The following is a 26,125-nucleotide window of genomic DNA, read 5'->3' on the forward strand; positions in this document are numbered from 1 at the left end:
GTTCTACAAGCCCCTAAAAGCACCCTGCTCCAAAGTCGCCCTTCTCACTGCCAAGCCCTTCAGAGCCACACACACCATCCTTCCTCAGACATGGCTGGCAAAGGGGTGCTGGTGTTCTTGCTGCCCCTGTCTGGGGGCTCATCAGAGCCAGTGACGCCTCTGCGTGAGGCCTGCCTCCAGGCCCCTGGGGCACCTGGCCACATGTGACGTCCTGAAGCCCTGCTCCCCCTGGGCTGGGGCTCAGCCTGGCCACCTGCTCCTTTCCAGACCCAGTTCCTGCCCATCCTGTCACTCCACCTGCACGGCGGGGAGGCCTGGCAGGGTCGTGTGGGCATTTAGAACAGGAGAGAATGCGTCCTGATCTGGAGGGAGGGTGCTCCCTTCCAGTACTCAGGGATCATGTGGCCCATCGAGTTCTGCGGCATCTCAGCTGCCGGGAAGCTAAGGGCTCCAGCTCGGGAGCTGCCTCACCTGCGGCCTTTGGCCCCTTCCTTCTCAAGGCTCTGCGCTTCACTGCAGACCATCCTCTTGCACTCAGAGCTTATTTTAAACTGTCTTGATCAGTTTTTGTTGGCGATAAGGTATATCTGTTTCAGTAAGCAAAAGAGAGAGGCCCACCCCACCACCCTCACCACCACCCCCCATCACAGCTTTCTGAGCTGCAGCGAGCTCAGGGCACCCTCGCAGCGCCAGCAGGGCGGCTTCTCCGGGCCAGAGCCCTGCCTCCCCCTTAGCACCAGCCGCCTGGTCTCCCTGGCTGGCGGGACGAAGCCCCCGCTTCCCTCCGCAGCCTGTCCTGGCACTGCCAGGCTTCTCAACAAGGACATTTGCACTGACCCGCTCCACATTGCCCCCAGGCCAGCCCGGACCTGCTGCCATGGGCTCCCACCTCCACACACTCACACCCACATACACTTACAGTCACACACATTCACACACTCATACTTTCATACACATTACCACACATACTTTCATACTCTCTTCCACACATACACATTTTCACACTCTCATATTCACGCACTATACACATTCGCACATGCTCCCTGACACATGCACTCACACCCTCACACACTCACGCTCGCTCTTACACATACACACCATGGGAGGCACTGTGGCCCGGCCACGCCCTCCCTGAGGAGCCCTTCTCTCTGGATCCTTCCAGCTGCCAGCTTCCCTGACCCTCCCTGAGAACCGGCGTCCCACAGAGATGTGCCTCACTGTCCACACCAGTGGCTGCTCTCATCACCCAACCACTGAGGATACCCAAACCTGCAGGGGCCCAGCCTGACCCCCTCGTGGACTCTCCCACCTTCCCCACACTCTCTCATTCACTCTTGCCTTTCATCACACGTGAGGCGCCCGACAATCCTAAGCCCATTTCTCCACCCCAGCCTTTTTACTGAGCTCCAGACCCACAAATCCAAATGACCCCAGACATTGCGACAGGGATAGCAGTGGCCCCCCAGGCACCTCGGGGCTGCATGTCCAATGCCCGCCAACCCAATGGTTCTATTGCCCCACAGTGACTTAACTAGGGAATATGGTGGTCGCCATTCACTTACCCATTCAAGCAGTATCTGTGGAGCGCTCACCATGTGCCAGGCTCGGGTGCAGGACAGGCGCAGAGCAAACAAAACCAAAATGGCTTCTGGCTCCAGGGAACTTCCAACAAGTCCCCCAATCCTGGCACATCCACTCACCAACCATCACTGAGACCACATACTTCTCTCCATGCCCCAGCTGCTATCCTAGTCCTGCCTGTAAGCTATATGGGAAAGAAGGCCGTACAGACCAGGTACGAGCTGTGACCTTACGCAAGTTATTTTCATGTCCCTATTTCCTCACTTAGCAGTGAGGAACAATACCCACCTCGTAGCAGCTGCAAGGATTAAATGAGATAAACCCGTAACAGACCAGTGCCCGGTACACGGTAAGCAGACCCTGAGCAGCTGCACTATCGGACCCCTGCCTCCAGCAGCCTTGCCTCTGGCCTCCCCCGTGGCCCATCCCGCCTAGGCAGCCGCCACCTGCAGTGCCCCGGGAGCCCTGCGTTTGCCTAGGCTTCTCCTGCTGACTCATCCCGGGCTTTCTCCTTCTCACTCTCCAAGGTTCAAGGGACCCCCTGGCCTCCCACGTGAGGCACATGCCCTCCCCCAGGGGGTCCACGAGCAGCCCACCCTGCCGCACTGGGATCACTGCCCAACGGCTCCTCTCCCCTTCTGAACTGGGTGCTCCTCAGAGAGCAGCATGCTCACCTCTGCACACCCAGGCCTTAGACCTGAGCACTGGACGCAACAGGAGCTTGATAAATGCTTAACAGCAAACAGGAAAAACACACACAGTATAAAGAAGCAAATTCCCACTCACTGTCACCACCACCAAAAATACCTTCCTAATACCTCGGCTGCGTTTACTCTATGCCAGGCTTTGTGCTAAGCTGTGGGACATAGTGATCATATCATCTAATCTTCACAATTACCCTGTTATGGGAGGACTTTCATTCCTGTTTCACAGGTGAAGGGATGGTGACAGAGGAAAAATTTTAAAACATGCTCCAAGTCACACAGCTTCTAAGTGGAAAAGTCAGGATTCAGACCCAGGACTGTCAGGCCCCAGACCCACACTCCTCCCCAGCACTAGACAGGCTCAGCTATCGGTGCTGCAGAATCTGCCGTTGGATTCATGAGAGCCCCTTCCTGATGGCCATGGGGCCTCACGGGGGAGGAGTGGGGCTTCCCTCAGAGGCAGGACTGAACCCCGTGAAGGGCCTTCTTAGGCCGGCTCTCAGGGTCTGTGACTTTAGATGATGAGTGTCTTGGGTTGTTCAACTTGTCTCCCCACCACCCCATGGTGCTCAGCATGAGGGCACAAAGTAGGCAGGTAATAGGCCCATGCTGGATGGATGGATGAATGGATGGATGGATGGATGGATGGATGGATGGATGGATGGATGATGGATGGATGATGGATGGATGGGTGGATGGATGGATGGATGGATGGATGGATGGATGGATGGATGGGTGGATGGATGGATGGATGGGTGGATGGATGGATGGATGGGTGGATGGGTGGATGGGTGGATGGTGGATGGGTGGATGGATGGGTGGGTGGAAGACAATTCCTTGCACGCACATCCAAGTCACCCTCTTTGCTGGGCTCAGGATCATAATCCAGTGGGCAGGACACACAGAGGAGGGACAGCACCCACCGGCGGCCGCCCAGCACCAGGCTGGACTCTTACCGGCACAGGTGATCGGTCCGGCACAAGCTGCGCAGGTCCAGGCAGTTGGGCTTCTCCTTGTCCTCGTAGGAGCAGCTGGGCAGGATGGTCTGCCGGCGGCGCTCGGCACATGCCTGGTCCTGGCAGGAGCAGAAGAGCATGCGGTAGGTGTACTCGCTGGGCACCCGGTCGAAGAACTGGCGCAGCGCCTTGTGGCACTTGCGGCGGTTGCAGCGCTCGGTGGCTGAGATCTCGCGGTTGCAGATGGAGATGTAGGAGGAGCGCAGCTTCTTGCAGTTGTCGTTCAGGTTGCAGGCCTTGGCCGCGTCCAGGCAGTGGTTGCTCTTGGCGCTGACCGCAGGGTCTGCCCCTGTCCCTAGAGCGGGAAGGAGAGAGCAGGTCAGTAGCCCACACGGGCATGGGAGAACATAACCCAGCATTCCATATGCTCTCTGCTGCAGTTTCCTCAGCTGTGAAATGGGCTCACTTAACAGGCCCTGCCGCCAAGGTTGTGGCGAGGATCACTTGTTTAAATACGGGTCCATCCAGTGCTTAGGACAGTACCAGGTGCAGAGTAAGCTATGCATAGAGTGAGTTATCATGATGATGACTGTTGATCTAAAGTCTCATTTAAAGCTTATCACAAGCCAAATGGGCAAGCTACTGGGTGTTTATGGCCCTGCTCAAATGTAGGAAATGGGGAAATAAAGTGACAGGCTCAGGATTACACACCCAGGAACAGCTAAACCAAGATGGGCCCCAGACCCCAGAGCCTGGCCTCATAGTGGCAGCAGCCTTGCACAAGGCTTCTGGTCAGGGGCACTGCTGGCATTTAAGGGAGGACAATTCTCATTATGGAACCTTCAGAAACCAGGGTACAAATAGCACCATCCTCAGCACACCATTGTGACCACTGAAACTGTCTCCACACATTTCAGAATGCCCCATGGGGACAGAGGGCATGCCACTGCAGCTTGATAGTGTCAAGAACCAGCAGAAACAAAGTTCCAGCAGATGAGGTGGAGGCCGAAGGCCAGCCTCAAACTCCAACAAGCTGAGCACATAACCCACCAAGGAGTAGATGTGCTGGACGCCAGACGTTGGCGTTAATGCCGTGGATTGGGTCAGAGCCACGGCCCGTGGGGCAGAACACCATGGGCACAGATCAGGAGTCCTGGGAGCTGACAAGTGCCCTCTGTGGTGGCTGCTCCACCCCACAGGTTCTGGCTGTTCTGCGGGCACCACATAGCACAGGGACCCCCCAACCCTCCACAGCCAGCTGACTCCCCTGGCGGTGCACTTCTTGTCCATCCTGACGGGGATATAAGAATCCAGTCTGCACACGCCTTCTGTGACATTCCTGCGACAGCTGGATGGGAGATCCTCCAACCCTACCTCTTTATTTTACAGATAAGGAAGCTGAGGTGCCGGGTATACAAGGGGCTTGCCCAAGTGCGCCCAGCACACTGAGGCAAACCGGAGCAGGGATCTAGATCACACGAGCACCACGTGCAGCAGGTCAACCATTGGCTCAGGTTTTAGGATGGATGAACAACACATAGCATTTTCATTCATTCTTCATCTACCCAACAAATGATTTCAGCGTTTACTGAGCACCACCTCCTGCACCCAAGGCATCACAAGGCGGAGGATGGACTCGGGGCTCGGTGTGCTGGCACCCTGCCTCCTCCCATGGCTGGTCTGGGCACCTGAGCATCTCCGGCACTGGTCCGTGATTCTGACCTCTTGGTCATCAGCCATCTATCACACCCCCTTCTGCACAACCCTGTCTCTGCTGGGAGCTGTTTCGATACAGAGGTGTTAAAGAGGAGGCCACATTCTCAAAGAGCTCACATGCCCAGCTCGGAAACCAAGAGATGGACCAGCACAGTGGTCAACATCGGGTGTCAACCATTACGTCGTCCATCTCTAAGAAAAACAGACCTCCTGTGACCATACACTCACCTCAAAGCTCCCACCCTATGTTCCTGCTCCCCTTTAGAGCAAAACCCCTCAAGCAAGTCCTCTATACCAGGGGTCTCTTTCTCCCCCTCCGTTCTCTCCCCAACCCACTGTGGCCTGGTGTTTGCCTCCCCACCCACCGTCAGGGGCCCCAGAGCTTCCTCTTGCTCAGCCTCTCAGCATACCAGATGCAGGGGTCGCTCCCTCGGGCCCCCCTTTCCTCATGGCCTTCCACCCTCTGCTGGCCTTCCTGCGGGCCCCCTGCCTCTCCTTCCCAGCCTGCTTCACGGGCTCTGTCTTCTCCGCCAGAGCTCAGCACCCACGTTCCTCTATAAGTACCCACACCCCAAGGCCCTCCACTCACTTCATGGCCTTAAAACATCATCAATAAGTTGTCAACTCTGAAATCTCTGTCCCCAACCAGTCCTACCCTACCAAACCCCAGATTCTGATGTCTAACTGCCTGCTTGCCAACTCCATCTGAAGGCTGACCCCCGTATCTCAACATGCCCAAAACCAGACCCCACGTGTTCCCCCCAAGCTGCCCCATCCTGGTCCTCCGTATGCCTCTGAAAACAACTGCACCCTTCTGCTAGCTCGGGCTGAAAATCCCAGCACTTCCTTGACTCTGTTCTTGTCCATACACCACATCAGAAAAACCTGCCAGTTCTACCTCCAAGATAACTCCAGTCACTTTTCACCATCACCACTGCCACCACCTGGGCCCAGCCACTGTCAGCATGTGCTGGGAAGAGCCCCCTTTCCAATCCCCACTCTGTCCTGGCACCCACCCCCACCTGAAAATAATACTGTCATCATAGCTGGAGGGAACCTTCTAGAACCCAACGCAGAGAGATAAGGCTCCTGGGCCCCAAAGCTTCCAGTGTCTTCCCCCTCACTCAGAGGCCTTGGCTCTGTAGCTTTGCTGTCCAATACGGTAGCTACTAGCCACACACGGTCAATGAACTTGAAATGTGGCTAGCCAAAATGAGTTGATCTCGTTAGATTTTGAAAATACACACTAGATTTTGAAAATCTAATAAGAAAAATATAACGTAAAGCATTTCATTAATAATCTTTACTTCAGTTACACGTTGATGTGGTAATATTTTGGAGACATTGTATAAAACCTATTATTAAAATCAATTTCATCTGCTTTTTGTTTTTTTAATGTAGTTACCAGAAAATTTAGAATTACATATATGACTCATATTTCTAATAGCCAGTAGTGCTCTATATGACCTCACCTCTTCCTCCTTCCCTTGGTCACTCACTCCATTCCAGTCACACTGGCCACCTTGTTCTGTCTAGAGCGTGTCCTGACCTCAGGACCTTTGCATCTGGTGTTTCCCCTGCCTGGAAAGCTCTCCCCAACCCCCATGACCAAAAAACTCCTTCCTCACGTCTTTCAGGTCTCTGCTCAAATGTTACCTTGTCTGTGAGTCTTCTCTGACCACCTTACACACAGTGACAACAGGCAGTTGTTTTACTCCTTTTCCTCCCCGAGTCTTACCTCTTTTCCCCATAGCACTCATCACTGTCTGCCATAATATATGCTTTCTTACTCATTTGTTTGTCTGCACCAAATATAAGCTCCATGAAGGTAGGGCTTTGTTGGTTGTGCTCACTGCTATATCCACAGTTCCCAGCGTTTGGTGCATGGTGGATGCTGAATACATATTTGATGAGTGAAAAAGTAAATGTACTTAGAACAGTGTCTAGTTCATAATAAGCGCTCAAAAAGTGTTGGCTAATATTATTAAGGAAGCCAACTGACACTGAGCCAAAATAGCAGTCAGTACAAGACCATGTCTAATCGAGTATCAGTGTGAGGCCCAGCCCACAGGCGCAAGTCAATGACAACCGACGGGGACAGCCATCACCCCCAACACCCTGCCTAGCCAACATCAGTCCTGCAAAGGCAGAAAGGAAGAAAGAAAACCCTGTCTTCTAAAAATAAAAGGGGAATGAAGGTTTGTTTTCCTGCTCACTCATTTAGCACATCTTATATTGAGGTCCTACTGTGTGCCAGGCACTTCCCCAGAGACACAGGTGGGAACCAAGGAGCCATCCGTGGCAATACTGAACTGAGCACTGGGGAAGCCAGGGTGCTGTAGGAGCAGAGAGAAAAGCATCGTGCCCAGATGGAGGCCATGGAAGCAGTGACATCTCTGCTGAAACCCACAGGGTGAGCAAGAGGAAGGAGAAGCAACTGGAGGGTCCCAGGCAGAGCGAACCAACAGCAGCCAAAGGCTGGGCAGAGCTGGCAGCACTTCAGTGCACCTAGAGACAGGGACAGAGAGGGTCACAGGGGAGCCACAGTGGGCATGACCTCCCCCAAGCAGCTCCCTGAGCTGCTGCCGACCCACTGTGCCTGGGCCAGGAAGGACCCAGAAGCCTGTGTACACAAAGGCAATATATTCTGGGGCGTGGCCTCCATGGCTTCCCCCAGTCAGCAAGGCTGCCCACTCACACTCAGTGCACCTGTCAGGACGCTGGCTGGCAGAGGGCACAGCCAAGCAGCCTGGGGCCGAGGCGGAGGAGAGCAAGGAAGGAGAAGGACCCCAGGGAGGAGCAGGGCGACAACCACAAACAGAACAGCAGCTAATTCGGGCCTGCGGCTGCTCTCAGGTTCCCCAGGTGCCCTGTTCCCGCTCCTCCCAGCGTGTCCCTGAGCTAATGCTGGGGTAATTATAGCCTCAATGGTTTCCATTTGGAGCTTGAATAGTGGAAGCTTTTGCTAGAGGGGTGGGAAATGTAATCCCTTGGGCCGAAACTTGGTAAATTTCCTAGAAAAAACACAGAAAAAAGTGGAGATAGCAACAGCAATTGCTTAGTTCCCAGGAAGATACCCCTGAGGTCCTCCTGGAGCCGACACAGGGTGAGCGGCCCGACGACCCCCCAGCTCCACGGTGGGCAAAGGCACAGCAGTGACCTGCACGCTGATTCTCTGCTGGCCCTTCCCCAAGCAGGCCTCAGCTCTGCCTCTCCTCTGAGTGAGGAAAGGAGGCCCACCTCACCGGGCACAGGCCTCGGCCTCTGAACTAAAATGTCCGAAGGACAGGGAGGGGTCCTTTGCTGCCCTGCCCCATCCGTGCACAGACCGTACAGGACCTGCCAGGGACTCAGAAACCAGAAAGTCATCCCAGGCCAGACAGGCTCCTATGCACACGGGTGTCCCAGGCTTAAGGAAAGAGCCCAGACGGGCCAAGGAGTAAATGGTGAACAGCTGTCAAGGGAAGTAAGCACACCTGGAAGTTTCCAAACCTCCAGCTCCAGGCCCTGAGGACACATTCCAGCTTCTTCCTCCCCTCCTTGGGGAAGGCAGGGCCGCTGCAGGCAGCCTCCCTCACCCACCTCTCCTCTTCCCTCCCAGGGTGCTGCCCTAAGCCAATGGCTCTCTGTCCTCACATCTTCAAACCAATGTCCTTAGGATATCTGTCTGACATTTATACAGAGCTGGGTTTACCAAACTGCGGTCAGCCGGGCCCCACCTATGTCATCTGGGCCATGCTCACAGTACCACCTGCACTAATATTTAATTAATTATCTTCTTTAAATCTCTTAATGCTTACATGAAATGTTTGAATTGCCTCAATTGACTCACTTTTTAAATTTTTCAGTACCTACCTAGATTTAACCTAAATGAGAACATCTATGTTAGTTTTGAACTTTTCAAATATATGTTAAAAGGCACTGCTATTAAAATTAAAATATTTATTCCTATGCCCATCTCCCATTCCAACACTGGCACACATGCACTGGGAAGGAAGTAACTGATTGGGAGTCAAGGTTCTAAACCATTGGTGCATTTGTGCCTCACTCAAACCACCTGTTCACACCGATGCACGGGCCGCACACCAGACCCTCTGAGTCAAGAGCTCTGTGGCTTGGCGCCCAGGAATCTGGATGTCACAAGCTCCCAGAGGTTCTGAGGTGCCTGCCAACATGGGAGAGCCAGTGACTTGAAGCTGAGTGCCCACAGCCTGCCCCCCAGACACACCCACACCATGCCCAGCGTGCAACTTACCAATCCCACCCTCAGGAGAAGGGAGTTATGACCCTCTGTTGCCAACAGAGCGTGGCCCCTGGGGCTTTACCCCCAACGCAACCAATGCCTATCAAGGTAGACTTCCCAGCCACAGCAGGCCACTCCCTGCAGGAGCAGAAATAAGATACTCACCATTCTGTGACACTTCCAAGCCAGGGGGTCCTGGTGTTTCAGTTCTCCTTCTAGGGGCCTTCCAGCCTGCGTGCCTGCCCCCAACCCCATTTCCAACTGCAGTGTCCATCCCCAAGCCCACCCCAAGCCAATGGGCCATGCTCTGTAGCTCTGCCACTAAAATGAGAGTCAGAAACCTGGGCCTTAATTCTGTCCCTGCCTCTGCCAGCTGTGTGAAACCCCAGACAAAGCTCGACACTCTAGGAGTCTCATTTAGTCACGTAAAAAATGACAGGTTTTGAACTATATGGTCTTCTACATTTTGTGATTCTCCTGCCTACTCCCTTCTCCTACCCACACACATACGCACACAACCCAGTGTAAGACTGAAGGCTGCAGGGGGTGAGAAAGCTCCCCTCCTCTGGACAGGAGCAGGCTAAAAGGAGTATACCCTGGTCCCATGTAACACGGCATGTATGCACACAGGAACACACACGTTACACAAGGGCTCACAGCCACACCTGCCTCCTCCATACACAGCACCCATGTCCCTGTCACTTAGCAGGCAGTTACTCAGCTGTCAGGCAACAAATACTTTCATATATGAACTACATGTCTAAGATAACTGGAAGTGTTGATAAGTGCTATGAAGAAAATAAAATAAGGGAACTCAGAAGACATCAGAAGCAAGGTGAGGAAGGGTGTGTCCTAGGGGGATGACATCTAAGTGGAGACAGAATGATAGGCAGGAGTGAAACATGCAAAAGAGAACCCCAAACAAAAGAGCAGGTGCAAAGGTCCTGCAACAGGCTTGAGCCTGGCACGTTTACAGGCAAAGGGTGGGTGTGGGTAAAATTGTAACATTTCCAGAATATCTCGCCTGGCTTTAACACATTTGCATATCCTCAGGGGTGGAGAGAAGTTCATCTCCATATCAATGGGTAATGACCTGCGCAACCAAGGGCGTGTCTGAACCTGAGAAGTTAAGGGAAAGGGCTGGCTTGCTTGCTTCTCTTCCATTGCAGAGGAGAAAGACGGCTCGGGACTGCAGCTTGTAAGCAATAAACAGATTTTAAACTTTATTTCTCCCTTTGACTGATTTCAGTTTTTAGAGGTATTTTGCCCCAGGATTTCCTCTCCCCGGACTTACAGCGAGGTAAGGCGCCAGAGCTTCCTGAATAGGTCAGAGTAAGAGGGAGATTAGGCCAGGGCTCGGGGGAAAGTCGGGAGAACGCATAGGATCTCCCAGCGCAGGGGAAGAACTTCAGACTTTATTCTAAGACACAAAGCACTTGATGGGTTTGAAGGAGGGGAATCACCTGACCTTATTTACATTGGTGACATATGGGGACAGAGCACACGTGAAGGGGTGGGGTTGGAGAGAGGCAGCTATAGGTTGTTGTGTCTCAGTGGGAAGACAGTGGTGGCTTGGGCAGAGTGGTGACTGCAAAGATGTTGAAAATGAGCCCATTTTGCTTATGACTTAGAAATAAAACCAGTGAGACAGACTGGGTGCTGAGTAGCAAGAAAAGAAGAAATTAGGGAAAACTCCTAGGATTTTGGCCTGAGCACCAGGCGGATGGTGGTCCTGCCTTATGAAGCACGGGAGACTTGGCAGGAAGAGGGAGGGGCAGAACCGAACGGACAATTCTGTTCTCAACTCCAGTTATTTAGATGTCCAAGTGGAGATGTTGAAAAGGCATAAAGACAAAGGAGTCTGGATTCAGGAGACATCTGAGCTAGAGACACAAATTGGACCATCACTGACACTCGGGCTAGTTAAAGCCACATAACGTGACCAGGTCACCTGAGGGAGAGTGAAGATACGGAGGAGAAAGGGGTCAGGGCTCCGGAGCCGCCATTTAGTGGGGACAGAAGAAGTAGGCCATGAGGTGGTGGACAGTCAGAAGACACTGGTGCCATGGAAGCCAAGACAAGACTTTCAAAAGCAAGGACGCCAGCTGAGTCCAAGTAATCAGTGGGGAGGGTGAGCGGACAGGCAACCAACAGTGAGAAGTGGACAGACTCTAAACAGGACAGGAGCGGAGGCAGGAAGGGTGATGAGGGGCAAGGGGGATCAAGGGAGAGGGTCCCAGGGGCCCACCATCCCTACAGGGTTGTAGCCACCCAGCCATCATCTCTGGTCCTCAGGGACCATCCATGCCCGGCTCTCCCTCGAGATTCATCTACCTGCCCAACAGTCTTGCTGAGCTCCCAGCATGCACAGAGCACTGTGAGTCAGTGAACAAAACTGACCAGCTCCAGCCCTCCGGGAGCTTACATTCAAGTGCGGACGAGAGATTATAATCGTGTAACAAATGGAAACCCCCTCCACCCAGACGCTCAACGTGTGCTTCATAAGTGTCCCTGGCTGTCCTTGGGGGGGCTGGGCTGGCGTTAAGAGCAAAACTCTGGCCCAGCAGAGTCTTGGGAGGTGGAGAACCTGGCCGGGCCACCAACCAGCAAGCACAGCCTAATGCAACCTGTTTGAGCCTCCTTTCCTCACCTGCCAAAAAATGGGTCTACAACATGCACCCTGCCACACACAGGACTAGGTTAAAGATTAAAAGGGATAATGTAGAATGAAAATGCCTCTCGTAGTTTCCAGCCCACAGCACATATGCAACAAAAGCTTGTTTAACAATGTGTTCCTAAGTAAAAAAACCCTCCCCTCATCTGTTCTCACACAGCCCTGTTAGAAGAATCCCAAGTGCCAACTGCACTAGCCTCACACTCACACCCCAAAAGATACCAGGGTCCCCAGTATACCCTTCAGTGAGCAAGCAGGGGCTTCAGAGCTCCCTCTGCTCATCCAAGAAGCCTAAGAAAGGAGGACCAGGGAGCTTTCTCACCTCTGGGCCCCACAACCCTGGGAGCACGGCCAGGAGCCCCACACCATCCCACATGAGGCAGCCCCTCAGCTCCCCCAAAGGTGACGGGTTAATCCCAGCATGCCTGGCCTGGCAGTCCTGTCATCACACACAAGCCCCAGGGACCCAGTGGGACCCAACCCCCATGCCTACTGCTGTGTATGGCCAGGGTGTCTGCCTTCTCACACCCGCCTGGCAGTCCAAGTCCAGGAAACCTTATAAACTTGATTTCCGCTGGAGCTTCCCCCGCCCCAACACAACACTCGGCCACCCCACCACTCTCCAAGGACAGCCGTATTTTTGGAAACAGGCCAACCCACCAAAAGTCAATTTGATGAATGGCAAATTCACTGAAAATCAATTACAAAAAAAATCAATTGCTTTTGAATATCATTTTATATGTGTCAAATTGTAACCACTGGCAGGATTCTTTCTCCAGTTCTGCAAAAGGCACATTAGTTTTAATTGTGTGTTTCTAGCAATTAAAAATTAAAATTTCCATCTGTCTCATTTGAAGAGACTTTTCAGCCACTTTTGGGGGCTCTGTGTCCTTCTAAATATAGTTTTTCTGGTTTCTTCCTTTACAGATTTAGGACTTTTACCATTCTCACACCAATTCCCAAACGTGCATATCAGTTTTAATTTTGTATATATAACAATTACAAACCAAAAGTGAAGCATGCCATATTGATTTGATCCATCTAAACCCTTCATCAGCTCTTTTTTTTTTATTGTGGTGAATGAAGACATTGAACGTAAGTACATTTCTTTTACTGGTTATGAAATATACTTTTGTCACCATAAGAAGTCTACATCAACTCTCAATTCTTAGAGTCCAAGAAGCCATTCAGTCTTAAAATACAGCTATGAAGACCATTTGCAAAAAATCTTCAGAAGCCATGAAAGCCATTCAACAGGAACTTTTAAAAGCTTTAAAAAATAATGGAAAGAAACAAGTTTTGGTAAACCTGGAATCAGTGATTTGGTTATTGAGCATGTGGACTCAAAAGCAGAGACCACTGGGCAGCTCTGGGACAGCTGACTTCTGGACCCAGAGGCGGGGGAGCACTGTTTTCTCGGGCGAGTCCCCCGCACCAGCCTGCTGCTCCTGGGGCTGCCATCACCAGCAGGGCCCCAGGCGCCCTGTCTCAGGGGCATCTCACACCTGGCTCCTGTCCGTCACAGGGCACCACAGCCACAGGGCCTTCCTGCCTTCGGAGATCTCTTCCCACCCGTCTGCTCCCCGGTATCTTGTCAGGCCGCACCCACTCCTGAGGCACGGCCCTCAAACACCCCCTTGGACCACAATTTACACGCCTTCCAGCTCCTTCTCTGGTACCCACACCCTCCACCTCCCCAGACCCTGACCCCTCAGCCCTGACCCCCTCTTGCTGTCCCTCAACCATCCCCACCCCTACCCAGCAAGTGCCCTGGCCTCCTCGGCCACTCCTCCTCCTGGGTCGTGCTCCCCGACCACCACTCCTGGCTGACCCCTCTGCTCACGTAGCTGGAGAAAAAACACACAAATGGGCTGACTGGTCCCCCTTTAAACCCCTCCCACACTGTCCCCTCCCCTTGTTCCTGCCCCATACGCCCCCAGGAAATGGAAGTTTGGCCAGAAACTCCCTCCCTTCCCACCATGGCAAGGCCAGCCTCCGTCGCCTGGGCTGAGCCCGCGCTCTGCCTCCCCGGGTCCCAGGAGGAAGGGTCCCTGCCATGCGCACTCCAGGCCTTCCTCAGGGTCCTCACTCCTGCAGTGACCCCTCCTCTCCCTGCCCTTCAGTTTCTCCCTCTCCAGCAGCTCCTTCCCAGAAGCACCAGACAGGCTGACACTACTGCACCTTAGAACACAATAAAAACAGCAGCCAGGCCTTCCCGTGACCCCACACTCCTATTCCACCACATGCCTTCACCACGGAGCAACCACAACGCACCACCTACTGCTGTGTTGTTACCTTCTCACCCCACACTCTCTCCTACATCCTCCCCAAAGCAAGCTCCCACCACCCACCCTATTAAGGCTGTCCAGTTGCCTTTGTTGGTGACCCCCAGGCTGCCAAATCCAGGGGCACCTCCCTCAACTCCGACTTGGCGTGCAGGCTGCATCTGGCACAGGCAAACCACATCCTCTTCCTCAAAGCCAACCAGCCTTCCCATGGCTCCCTTGGCACCCTTAGTTTCCTCATCCTCACTGGCTGTCGTCTAGGCCCCTCTGCCTGAAGAGCCCAGACCCCCCTCTCGGTCCACATTTCTCCTAGGGGACCTCGTGATTCACGGCTTTGAAAGCCACCTCCACCCTCAATCTATACATCAGCCTCCCTCCCCTCAGAGCTGCCTCCACATCCAACTGCCTACTCAGCATCACCAGGGGGAGGTCCGACCAGCATCTGAACTCTGCCGATCCCCAAATTGCTCATTCCCTATCTCCTCCAGCCTAGTATATGGTAGCAGCATGGCGGTTCCAGCCTAAATTATCAGTCATCTTTAACTCAGCCCCCATCTTCCAATCCCACCCACTACAGATCCCGCGCCCTGCATCCTCTCCTTGGGACATGCACCACGGCACAGCCGCGCACACCGCCACCTCCCCTCTCACCCTGCCCTCGGCCCCACGATGCCCTCCCACGGGTACGGGATCTGCGCCGTGCTACTCAAGGGTTTAAAAGCCTCCAAAGGTTCCTCATCACTCTTATCATGAAATCCAAACTCCTGAACGGGATGTGCCTGCGACACCTCAGGGGTCTGGCCCCTGCCTGCGTCTGTGTCCACCTCCCAAGCCCCGCCCCACCCCAAGCCCCGCGGCCCACACAGTCGGCCCCTGTCCCCACCTGCCCTTCCCCAGCTGTTCCCTCTGCTGCTCGCCACCTTCCCAGCTGGATGCCCTGGAGTAATGTTTGGGCATTCACAGCCCAGAGCAGCCAGCAGTCACCTCCGTCCCTCATCCCATGTCATCTTTGCCGACACTCGGCACTCTGTTGCATTTTGTTGCTATCCCTCGTTGGTTTGCTTTCTGCTTTCGGCCTCAGGCTGTGGAACACAAGCTCTGAAAGAGCAACAGGCCCTCTGTCTTGTTCACTGACAGATCCCAGGACCCAGCACAGGGCGCTGCACACATGGGCTGCTCAGTGAATGAGAGGGAGGAACGGGCCACACCACTGCTGCACAGGGCACCTGGGTGCCCATAGCTGGGTGGCCTCCCTCCACACTTTGGGGGCCCCGAGACACATGCACAAAGCGTCCAGCCCCTGCGTTTGTGCTGATAAAACGGGGACCGGGACAGCCTTCCCATCTTCTAGCGCCTGCATGCCTCCCTGGACCACTGTGTCCAGGGCTTCCCTGGGAGGAAAAAAGGGGGCTGAGGGCAGAGGAGCTCCCTGAGGGGAGGGCACTGCTCCCCTTCCGTCCCCATCACCTGCCTTCCCGCCCCACGTGCAGGAGGAGGCCACCGCCAAACCCAAAATCAGCCCACACACTCCACACACACACACACACACACACACACACACCACCCCACACCCCACACCCCCCACACCACACACACACACCCACACACCACACACAAACCACACAACCACCACATACACACCACATACAACCCTACACACACTCCACACTCCCATTCACACACACTGCCCACTACCTCACATACACACCACCCCACACATACACCACACTGAACACACATACAGACCACATATACCGTACACCATATACACATATACCACACACGCACTCCCACCTACATGCTGCACACATGTACACACTCTGACCCTAGTCAGACCTGTTCCTTTTTCCACACAGCTGAGGGCTAAAGATGCATGTTGACAGATCTGCTTGGGAGGGGTACCCCCCAGGGCACCCCTCAAGCCCTGCCTTATACCTGGATAAATAAGGAAGCGCAGTTGGTGGCTAAGCCAGCAGCACGCACAGAGGGAGAACCTGCAGGGCCATCTCGGGATGGTTAAGGGGTAGGTAGACCCAGCCCAGCACCCCCACATCCCTGCGGCCGGCAGAGCCTATCTTCTGTACCCAGGGGGAAGCAAGGAGGTGCCAGAAGGTGTTATTTGAAGAGTATCCTAAAATACCTTCATCCAAAGGAACGTTACTCCAACCATGGCACCTGAGATTCTACCATTAAAAAGCCTTTCTTTGGGGTTAAACTGTGTTCTCTCCTGTTCTCTTTTTTACAGCAATTTCTTCCTTGGGCACAAAGGAACCAAAATGAAATCACCAACACCCTTCCCATAGTTAGTGAGAGCACACCGCACACCCTTGGGCGGAGGCCTGGGACCAAGACGGAACAGGGAGAGGCCTCAGCACCACGTGATGGGAAAGCTGGCCTCCTCGCAGCTGGTCGGCGATGGACTCACTGGTCACCCAGCCCCATCCACCCAGACACTCTCTTCTTCCTGTCCCGCAGTCCCTGTCCTCCCCAGCCACCCACACCCTCTTCTAACCAGCAGATGAACTCTCCCGGAAGGGGAGGTGTGAGAAGTGATGCTAAGAGCCACAGCTGAAGCCCGGTGCTCGGTGACACTCGGTCTCTGACAGCTGTTAGAGGAAGATGTGATTTTGAAATTTAAATAACACACTTCTGCATTCGGCTCAGGGACACAACCCGAGGATAAGCGGTTTATCGCCTGGGCCACCTGAGCAGGAGGGTGGCGGGGAGAGAGCTCCCTCCCACACTCTCCGTCCCCATCCCCCTGTCTCCCCACCGAATGGGGTCTCTGGGGCCCCAGCCAACCTGCTGAGCCAGTGAAGCCCTGGCTTACCAGCTCTCTGCTCAGCAACCCAAACGGAGGAGGGGCTAGGGGCACACATGCTCAGCCACCCCTTCAGGGGAGCCAGGGAAGGGACAGAGCCTCCCTGGTCCAGTGAGCTGAGAGCCAGCCCAGCCCTCCCCAACCCCCAGTGTGACTCCTCCGGCTGCCTCCATGAGGGACTGACTCTCGTCCCCAGGGATCCCAGCCCAAAGGCAGCTCAGCCCCTCCCAGGGACCCAGACCCCCAGCCAGGCAGTCACATGGAGCTCTGTCCTGGAGAAGTCCCAGGCTGAAGCCCCAGGGAGAGGCCCCAGGGAGGCCAGTCTCCCACTTGCCATAGGCTCTCTATTCACTCTCTTCCGAGCCCACCAGGGCTTGGAAGATAGGCAGTTCCTTCCCGGTGCCAGGCATGGCCAGGCCTCCACACCGTGATGCTGCCAGGAATCATCCCCAGACCCTACCGTCTCCTCTTCCCAGACTTCCCCTCATTTCCCCAGGTACCGCTGACTGCTGCCTCCCTGAACCTCTCAGGGCACCACTCGGTCTACACTGACACCAACAATAAACCACCCATTGGGGTCTACGTGGGTGTCTGCCTGCCCCACTAGGCAGTGAGGACGTGGTCTGATTCATCCTAAAGCAGTGTGTAACGTGGCATCTGGACCACACTCAGAGTTTACTGAACAAAACGTGTCAGCCCCAACCCCACCTTGACCATGAAGAGCTGGCAAGCACCCCGCCCCTCTCTGAAACTCAGGCACTCCTAAGATGCGGCATACACGGGGCACCTCACCACACTTGGACCCCCTATGACCTTTCCCTGTGTAGGGCTAACCCCTCACACCAAACTGTGAGTTCCCTTCAGCCCTGACAGTGCTGCCCAGGGCCACCACCGAGGATGCCCCTGAGCTCCAGTGCATGTGAAAAGCCATGTAGGCATCCCTGTTCCCCTTTACGCATGAGATAAATGAGGCTCAGTGGGGTTGAGGGACCCACCTGTGGTCACCCAGCTGGTGAGGCAAGGCCTGTCAGGCCTCAAAGCCCACGTTCCCCACTGTTCCAGGATCCTCTGTGGCTGTGCGTCAGGAGCAGCAAGCTGCCAGCACACGGGGGAATGCAGAGAGGGAAGGACACACGGATACAGAGGCCAACACCCTAGCCACACACACGCCCCCAGCAGGCAAGAGCAAGCACTACAATAAACAAGGGGAGGGTGGTGCTCATCTCTCAGGGACTGTGTGCAAGGTTTCTTGGGGGGTTCGCTCCCCTCCTGAGCCCCCCAAAAAGAGATCCTTGGAGCCTCCAAGATGAGTATCACTGGGCCTTTCTTTGCTCTATCCAAGCAAGATGGCCCACTCCAGAGGCTTGCTGGCCAACTGAGGCAGGCAGGCACTGCCCACTTCTTCCTGCAACCCACAAAAGGCCCCAAATCAGGCCTCTCTCCAGCCTCCACGTGTCCCCGCCTCATCACAGTGTAGCACACAAAGGCCACAGCAGCTCAGCAGGAGACCCAGGTCATAAAACCCCCTGAAACTCACCCGGTCACCCTCCACTCCAGCCCTCACCCAGCATTACCATGGGGAGGAGCCAGTCTTGGTCATGAAAAGGCGCGCAACCGTTTCCAAAATGCAAGGTTCCAGGGCAGCCCTGCCACAGCCTGCCATCTGCCCTTGGAGAGACCACTCCACAGCAAATTGCAAACAGCTACATACTTTAGTGCAATATGCCAGGCACGGGGCCAAGTATTTACCTGCACTGTCTCACTCAGGCCTTAGAAAGCCCCTAAAGGGTAGACGTCTCAGCCCCATGCTGTACAAGATGAAGCCAGGGCTTAGAGGTGAGACGCCTGCCTGAGGGCTACACTGGGCAGGGGCGGGAACAGGACTTGAATCCCTGTCCAGTCTGTCCCTTCTCTCGGGCCTGTTTCCTTTTCCATCAGGAGAAGGGGTAGGTCAAATTATCTCCAATTCCCTTCCAGCTCCAGGAAATAAAAACCATGTTTGCCTACACAAGCTCCACACCCATGTGTCTGGCAACACCTGCGGGCGGGCACCAGAGGCCCACGACTCCCCAGGAATGAGGAGGCAGGGCCTGCCGACGGCCCTGCTGAGGGCTGGCTTCTCCCTATCCCAGAGGCCTGGCCCAGAGACTGAGGGACACCATATCCTCCTGTTAATGGCCTCCCCCCACCTCCCCACGCCCCACATTGCCCCTGCACAGCTTCCTCTGCCTGGTAAGTCTCTTCTTTCCCTACGAAAGCTTGCCCTCTCCTCTCCACCTCGTCCTGTTCTCTTCTGCCTCCCCAGACGGAACCAGCTGGGGTTCAGTATTCACAGGACCACCGACACCTGGGGAGGCAGCAACTCCCAACTTCAGCTCCGTCACCCACTGCCCCTTCCAGGAGGCATTCCACCTCCACTAAACACCCTCATCAGAAAGAGGGTGCTATCCCTCCGCCTGTGTCCGTTCTTGGTGACTTCTCTTCATCACCCCTCTTGACAGGTTTCACATTCCATTTTACAAACATGGGCCCTAAAGCTCAAAAAAGCCCAATGAGGCCCAAGATCACACTTCCCTAAAGTGGCTGAGTCAAGGTTCAAACCCAGGACTATCTGGCTCAAGGCCCACACTCTACCTTTGCACCAGGCTACCTGCCTAAATACTCCACTTTATGTTTGCAAAGGCAGTTTGATTTGCCAGAAGCAGAGCAAACCTCCCTCCTCCATGAAACCTCCCTTCCATCTAGAAGGCTAGGGCAGGACACCTGGATCCTCCAGCGTCACTGCTGCCTGGTTCAGGGCAGGACCGGACTGTTCTCCTCCTGGCCTTGGACTCAAGACTGACTGAACACCAGCAATACCAGACCCAGGGCCTGTCTTTGAACTAGCAGAGAAGAGGGGAGGACTTGCCCGTCTCCCAGGACCTCTGGCACCAGACAGTGTTGGGGGAATCCTGGGACTTTCTTAGCCAACAGAATCCCAGTAGGAATCTGAGAACCCCAACAAAGAGAAAAGGCCAGAGATAAAGGAGAGTATACATTCCAGGAGGCTCTTGCAACAGGGCACCGGATTCTCAGAGATCGGATATTAAAGAGATTTGCAACTGAGCCCCAGATACAACAGCACCATTCTCTGAGTTCCTGGAACCCCAGCTGGATGCAGAGCAGCCTAGAGGAGACTCCATGTCCGCCCAACAGCCTTTCCATACAGAGATGGTGGAGGGGGCAGCACACAGCCAGATAAAGGTGCGTAAGGGGGGCAAGGGCTGTGCCCAGTGCTATAGAGTGGCAGCTTTGCATCCCAAAGCATCAGTGCAGCACCCTGGGTCACCCAGGCCGGGCCTCCCCAGGTGGGTGACACATGTGCTCAGAAATTCACCTCTCAGCTCACAGGGCAGCCAGGCAGGGTGATCCCCTGATCTAAGCTGCTCTGCCCACCCTAGTATGCCAACCAACTCTGCCGGGTCCGCGCACCTTGCTGGGTTAGGGGGCACTGCTCCAGTGCACGGCTTCAGGTGTAAGGTCTAGAGCAGGGAAGTGACTGCCTAAAGCCCCAGCGGACATGTGGCAGAGAATGCACTGAACCTAGGCCTCCCAGCTCCCCATCCAGCCTTCTTTCTGCTATGCACCCCACCATGCCCCTCTTGGTTTCTTGGTGGCCAGGCCAGGGCCTCACCACCCAGCTATGCACCCAAGTTTCCCCAGACAGAGCTGACCACACCATCTCTGCAGCTGCTCTGGATGCAGCAGGGTCAACAGGGGCAATGTGTGTTGCGGGGAGGGGGGGGGTGTCACAGGCCGAAGCCTTGCCCCACTGTGGGCACGGTCCCCAGAGCCCAGGACTCCGGGGTCATGGGAGGGCTCTGTCACATCTGGGAAGCAGGTAGAGGAAGCCGACTCAGTGAGCTGCAGACCCAGTAATTTCCTCATTTGTCTTGTCAATGTCCTTGTCCCGCAGTGTCAAGTCCATTACTTAAGGATTTTCTGCCAAGAAGATATTTAGTGTGAGTCTGGGAAGCAGCAGGGGCCTGGGCTGAGGTGAGGACCTCTGACCTTCAAACTTCCGGAAGCAAACCAAAGCTATTCCTTTACTGAAGGCAAACCCACGGGCTCCCACCCAGGCAGAAGGACTTAGCTGGACCTGAGCTACTAGTGGGGTAGGAAATGGGGAGCATCCCCCACAAAGCATCCACATGCCAATGGCATCCCCAGTCTATATATGAGCTCCTGAGCACCATCTCAAAAGAAGTGGTCCGAGGTGGACTTCTGTCCAAAGGCTTGTCATGGAGTTATCACAGTGCTCACAGACAGTCAGCAGGGGAACCTGCTCTGGGCCCAACACCTCTTATATCACCCCCACGGTGGCTCTGATGGTAACCCCCAGCAGGGTGCTCAATATACAGACCATCTCTAAAGTCTCCATTCCATCCATCAACACCACCAGGGCCCAAGGGCACACATCCAGAGGTCATCCTGTTGTCCCTGTCTCCCTTCTCATGGGGGTCTAGGATTTCCCCCACCAGATACATATATATGGTCTCAATCCCTTAGAGCATGCATTCTCAACCAGAGAGAACGGTGTCACCCCCAGCTGAGCAAAAATTGTTTATAAAAATAGTAGACATTGCAACAGTTTGTGGCCCTCCAAAACTCAGCCCTATCTGGTAAAATTTTATTCCTTGGCATTTGGTATGGACTGAATCATGTCTTCCCTGCCCCAAATTCCTATGCTGAAGCCCTAACCCCCATTGTGACTGCATTTAGAGATGAGGCTGTTAGGTAGTAAGTAAGGTTAAATAAGGTCATAATGATGGGACCTTGATTCAATAGGACTCATGTTCTTACATAAGTAAGACTCTCTCTCTCTCTCCCTCCTACCCATCCCTGCTCAGCTATGTGAGGACACAGGGAGAAAGTGACCATCTTCAAGCCAGGAAGAGAGGTCTCACCAGAAATTAAACCCTATCAGACCTTGATCTTGGACTTACAGCCCCCAGAACCTTGAGGAAAAAAATTCTGTTGTTTAAGTCCCCCAGTCTATGGCATTTTGTTACAGCCCAGGCTGACTAAGACAGCATTTCTCTAGTGAGAGAGAATTAATTTTCTCCTTAAGGGGGCAGTAATGAAAAAAATGTTTGCAAACCATGGTCCTAGAGAATTTTCCTTTGAAAGGGTTTAGGGTCTCTCTGGAATCTTTCATTTCCCAGTTTAGAGCAGTGCTTCTCAACTGACAGCCATTGTGCCCCCAGGGGACATCTGGCAACTTTTGGGAACACATTCAGTTTTCATGACTTGGGGGGTTGCTACTAGCATCCAGCGGGAAGAGGCCAGGGATGCTGTTAATCCTGCTACAAGGCACAGGTCAGTTCCTGCAAGAAAGAATTACCCAGGCCAAAGCCAATAGCTACTGCTGAGAAACCCAGGTTTAGAGCAACAGAAACTACAGAGGGCCTCCCCTGCTGCCACGTGCCTGCCGGGAAACATGAGGCCTAGGAACCCTTGCTCGGGGAACCCAGGGTACAAGCCCACCCTGGCCCCTCTGAGCACCAGTGGGGACTTCAGGAAGAGTTCAGCCCAGTCCCCACAGAGCAGTTCCCAAGACCAGAAGGCCCTGCCCTCCCCATGCCCAAGCAGTGTCTGCTGGTCTCCCAAAGGCTACAGGGAACAAGGCCAAGAAGAAAGAACCAGAAAGCTCCTCAAGCTCCTACTCATGGACCAGGGCAGGCAAAGCTAGAGTTCAGCGTGGTACTTTTCAGCCCCCAGAGCCAGCCAGGGTGGGCGTAGCGAGGAGTCAGTCCTCCCTTGGCCCCCTCAGCGGGGTTCAGGAAGTACGGCGCTTGGGAGAGGGGATACCAGAGCAGAGTGGACGGTGGTGACCCTACTGCCAACACCCAGAGCAAACAATTCCTGAACACTCATGCGTGCCCAGCACATACTGAGCCCTTTACAGTCACTGGCCTATGCAGACCTCACAGCAATCCAATGGAGCTGGTACTCTCCCCACTGTACAACTGAGGACACTGAGGCACAGAGGGGTTATGCAGCCTGACCAAAGAAGAGCTGGGGAATGGGAAAGAAGAATCCAGCAGGGCAAGACAGGTGACAAAACAGGAGAGTGGCACCAGGCATCAGACCTAGTGTGTGGCAGGCCCATTCTGGGCAGTTCCCATAAATGCTCGGACCCCAAACACCCACTTGGGGTGGGTGGCATGGTTTCCTTCTTTACAGAGGAGGGCCTGAGGCACAGAAATATCAGGGGCTTGCTGCTGAGTGGCAGGGCCGAACGCAGGCCAAGGCCCCTGAGCCAAGCCCAGGGCTCTAACTGCCATGACACAGGGACAGGGGAAGGATTGGTAAGGCCCCGGCACCAGCCTACATACCTGAGAAGATCGAAGCGAGCCTGAAGATGTCCGAGAGGCGGGAGGTCACCGGCTCGTAGGGTGAGGCTTCGTAAAACTCCTCGCCTGGAAGAGAGAAGCGGGATAAGGCACAGACTCGTCCTTCCCCGGTGAAGAGTGCTAAGCCCGGCTGCGAATGCAATGCTGCACATTCCACGTGAACGAGTTGCTTCTCTCCAACTGGAGTGGAAGGTCCCCCAGAGCAGGTCAGAACTGCCCAGTGCTTCCCTCTCCTGACTTCCCGGCATGCCCAGCCCTCTTCCAAGGACTTCCAAATTCTTCAGGGGAGAAGGCACCAGGAGGTGGAATCTTGCCAGCCTATGGAAGGCCAGGTACAAATCACAGGGTTTGAAGCCAAAGGGCCCTCATTCAGTACAACTTCCTCAACTCCCAAGAGAGGGCTCTAAGGTGGCCCAGAGAGCTGAAGCAACCTGCCTGGGCTCGTACAGCTACTTGCAGCGCGCTAGCACCCACCAGCTGGTGTTCTCTCCCATCACACCAGGCCGGCTCTGCCCAGGCCACTTCACAGGACAGAATTTCCTCTCTGCTTTCCCCTCATGTCACCAGAAGGATCTGACAGGCTGGCCAAAGACGTGCTGGGCAGAGGCCCGACGCCCCCTCCCACCTGCCCGGCGCCCCCTCCAGCCTGCCCAGCTCCCAACTCCCGCACCCTCTGCCTGTCTTTCCCAGCACCTCTGGCCCCTCTTGAGGCTCCGGGGTGCAGCACAGGCCCGGTGAGTGGAAAAGCCAGGGAGTGACAGACATAAATGGCACAGGGTTGCACCCAGGGACCCACCACCACCCCATGGGAGTCCCACCCCCCTGCCAATGCCCCAACAGAAGAGGAAGTACCCTCTTGAGATGTCAGGGTGAGGAGCAATCAGAGGATATCACTCAGCCTACGTGTGAGTTAAGGAGTGGGGAGGAGACAGGTGATGACCCACAGCCTCACACAATGACTTCTCATCTACCCAGGGCCCAAGGCCACTGGCAGTCACCTCCTGCCTGAAGAGGAGCAGCAGAGGGGTGGCATCCATGGGGGCTGCCTGCAGGAAGCTGCCTGCCATCCATGAAAGGGGCCTGGAATCTGCCTGTAAGGGGCTCATTCAGCCAGGCCCATGACATCACCCAGAGGCCAGCACTCAAGGCTTAACCAGCCCTCTGCTAGTTCACAGAGCAAGGAGCTGCCTGCTGCACCTGACAGACCCCCCAGAAGACACAGAGGAAGTGCATTTCCCCTGGAGAAATGGCCCTTGCCCTTCACTCTGACCTCTTAGGAGTGTGCCTTTATGCCCTGCAAGCTCCAGCACACAGAGTGCCTTATGCACAGTGGGTGCCCAACTGGTATGTGCTCACTGACCTAATCTGAGCATTACTCGTTCTTTCAGGCCTGTCTCCAATCCCACCTTCCCCCTGGGGCCTGTATGACCTCAGCATCCTCCATTCTACCCACAGGCACTGAAGAAACTCCCTGTGGGGGGGTTACCAGTCATTACTATTTGCTGGAACCAAATAATTTAGGAGCTTAAGAAGCACTCTCGTAGTAAAAATGATGGTATACTGAGCTTTCTAGGTACCAGCACCACTGGAAGCACTTTAGATATGCTGATCATTTAATCTGCTTCATTTCTCTATGAGGTAGGCGCTATTATTTTCCTTATTTTACTGATAAAGAACTGGGGTACAGAGACACTAAGTGACCTGCCCAAGGTCACACAGCTGCTAAGTGGCAGCAGTAGGTTTCCAACCCAGGCAAATCAGCTCCAGGGTCCACGTATTCAACCATCATGAATATTGTCTCCAAAGAGAAAAAGTTACTGAAACCAGACTGCTCTCAAACAAGTGCTACTGTGGTTTAACTTCTCCCAGTACTGGTCTTCTGCCAGCTGGACTGCTCCCCCAGAGCAGCACCTGCCACACCTGGCACAGCCATGCACCTGGGTAGGGATTGGGAGTCTGACCCGGGGATGGGGTATCTCTGGGAAAAACAGCCTCTTCAGGACTGGATGAGAAGGGACCATCCTATTTAAGTCAACTCATATCAACTGCTTCTGCGGCAGAATTCACCAATAGGAAATCTAAGACCTGGGCTACCACCTGGCACAGGACACATGGGAGAGGCTTTGATCTTCACTTCTGAGGGCCAGGAATGACCCTGACCTTCAATGTCACTCTTGAAAAGGCGAGAAGCCTGTTCTCATGTTCTCATGTCCCCCATGCAGCCAATAGCAATGGTCGGAGAGAGTAAATACAGGTGGCTATGGGAGTGGAGGTGCTGGCAGGGGAAGACAGCACCAAGGCCATGGTATCTGCCCCAGGGCAGGGGCAGTGTGAAGAGGGGCCTGGTAAGGAGTGAGGGTCCTTACCTGCTCCCACCACCAGCTTCCCATGCACTGGGAAGTTACCCTGCCCCCCTGCTCCTCAGCTTCCCATCAAATTTGGGGATGGGATCAAATTATCTCTAGGTCCTTTGCAGTTGGGACTGTGTAGGAGCTCAGTAGAGGCCACATTCCTGCCACTGCCAGCTCTGTCCACATGCAGAGGTCCTCAGGCAGACGGAGGGGGGTCGAGTCTCCAGGGGGATGGCACAACACCAGCAGCGAGGGCCAAAGAGAAGCCAGAATCTAAATCCAAACACAGAGATCTCTCCCCTCTCTGAGCTCCCCCCAGCCTGCCCCAGGCCCAAGCCAGGTTAATAAGTGTTATTAAGCAACAGGGAGGAAGTGCTTTCGGCCTCCCCCAGGGGACCA

At 54.5% G+C, this 26,125-nt stretch overlaps 1 protein-coding gene across 4 annotated transcripts in view; it reads right to left on the reverse strand.

Moving 5' to 3' along the window:
- The window catches only part of GFRA2 (GDNF family receptor alpha 2), a 158,820-nt gene that overhangs the window by 46,702 nt on the left and 85,993 nt on the right, over positions 1-26,125 (reverse strand). For 3 of the 4 annotated variants that reach the window (XM_073232643.1, XM_073232644.1, XM_017661113.3), the window contains 2 exons: positions 23,358-23,441; positions 3,242-3,596 (listed from right to left, as the gene is read on the reverse strand). In XM_073232643.1, the coding sequence (XP_073088744.1) occupies positions 3,242-3,596; positions 23,358-23,441 (439 nt within the window). The remainder of the gene's footprint in view (positions 1-3,241; positions 3,597-23,357; positions 23,442-26,125) is intronic. The other variant, XM_073232645.1, reaches the window with a different exon arrangement.

This window comes from Manis javanica, chromosome 3 (genome assembly GCF_040802235.1).
Source record: "Manis javanica isolate MJ-LG chromosome 3, MJ_LKY, whole genome shotgun sequence".
NCBI classification, from domain to species: domain Eukaryota; kingdom Metazoa; phylum Chordata; class Mammalia; order Pholidota; family Manidae; genus Manis; species Manis javanica.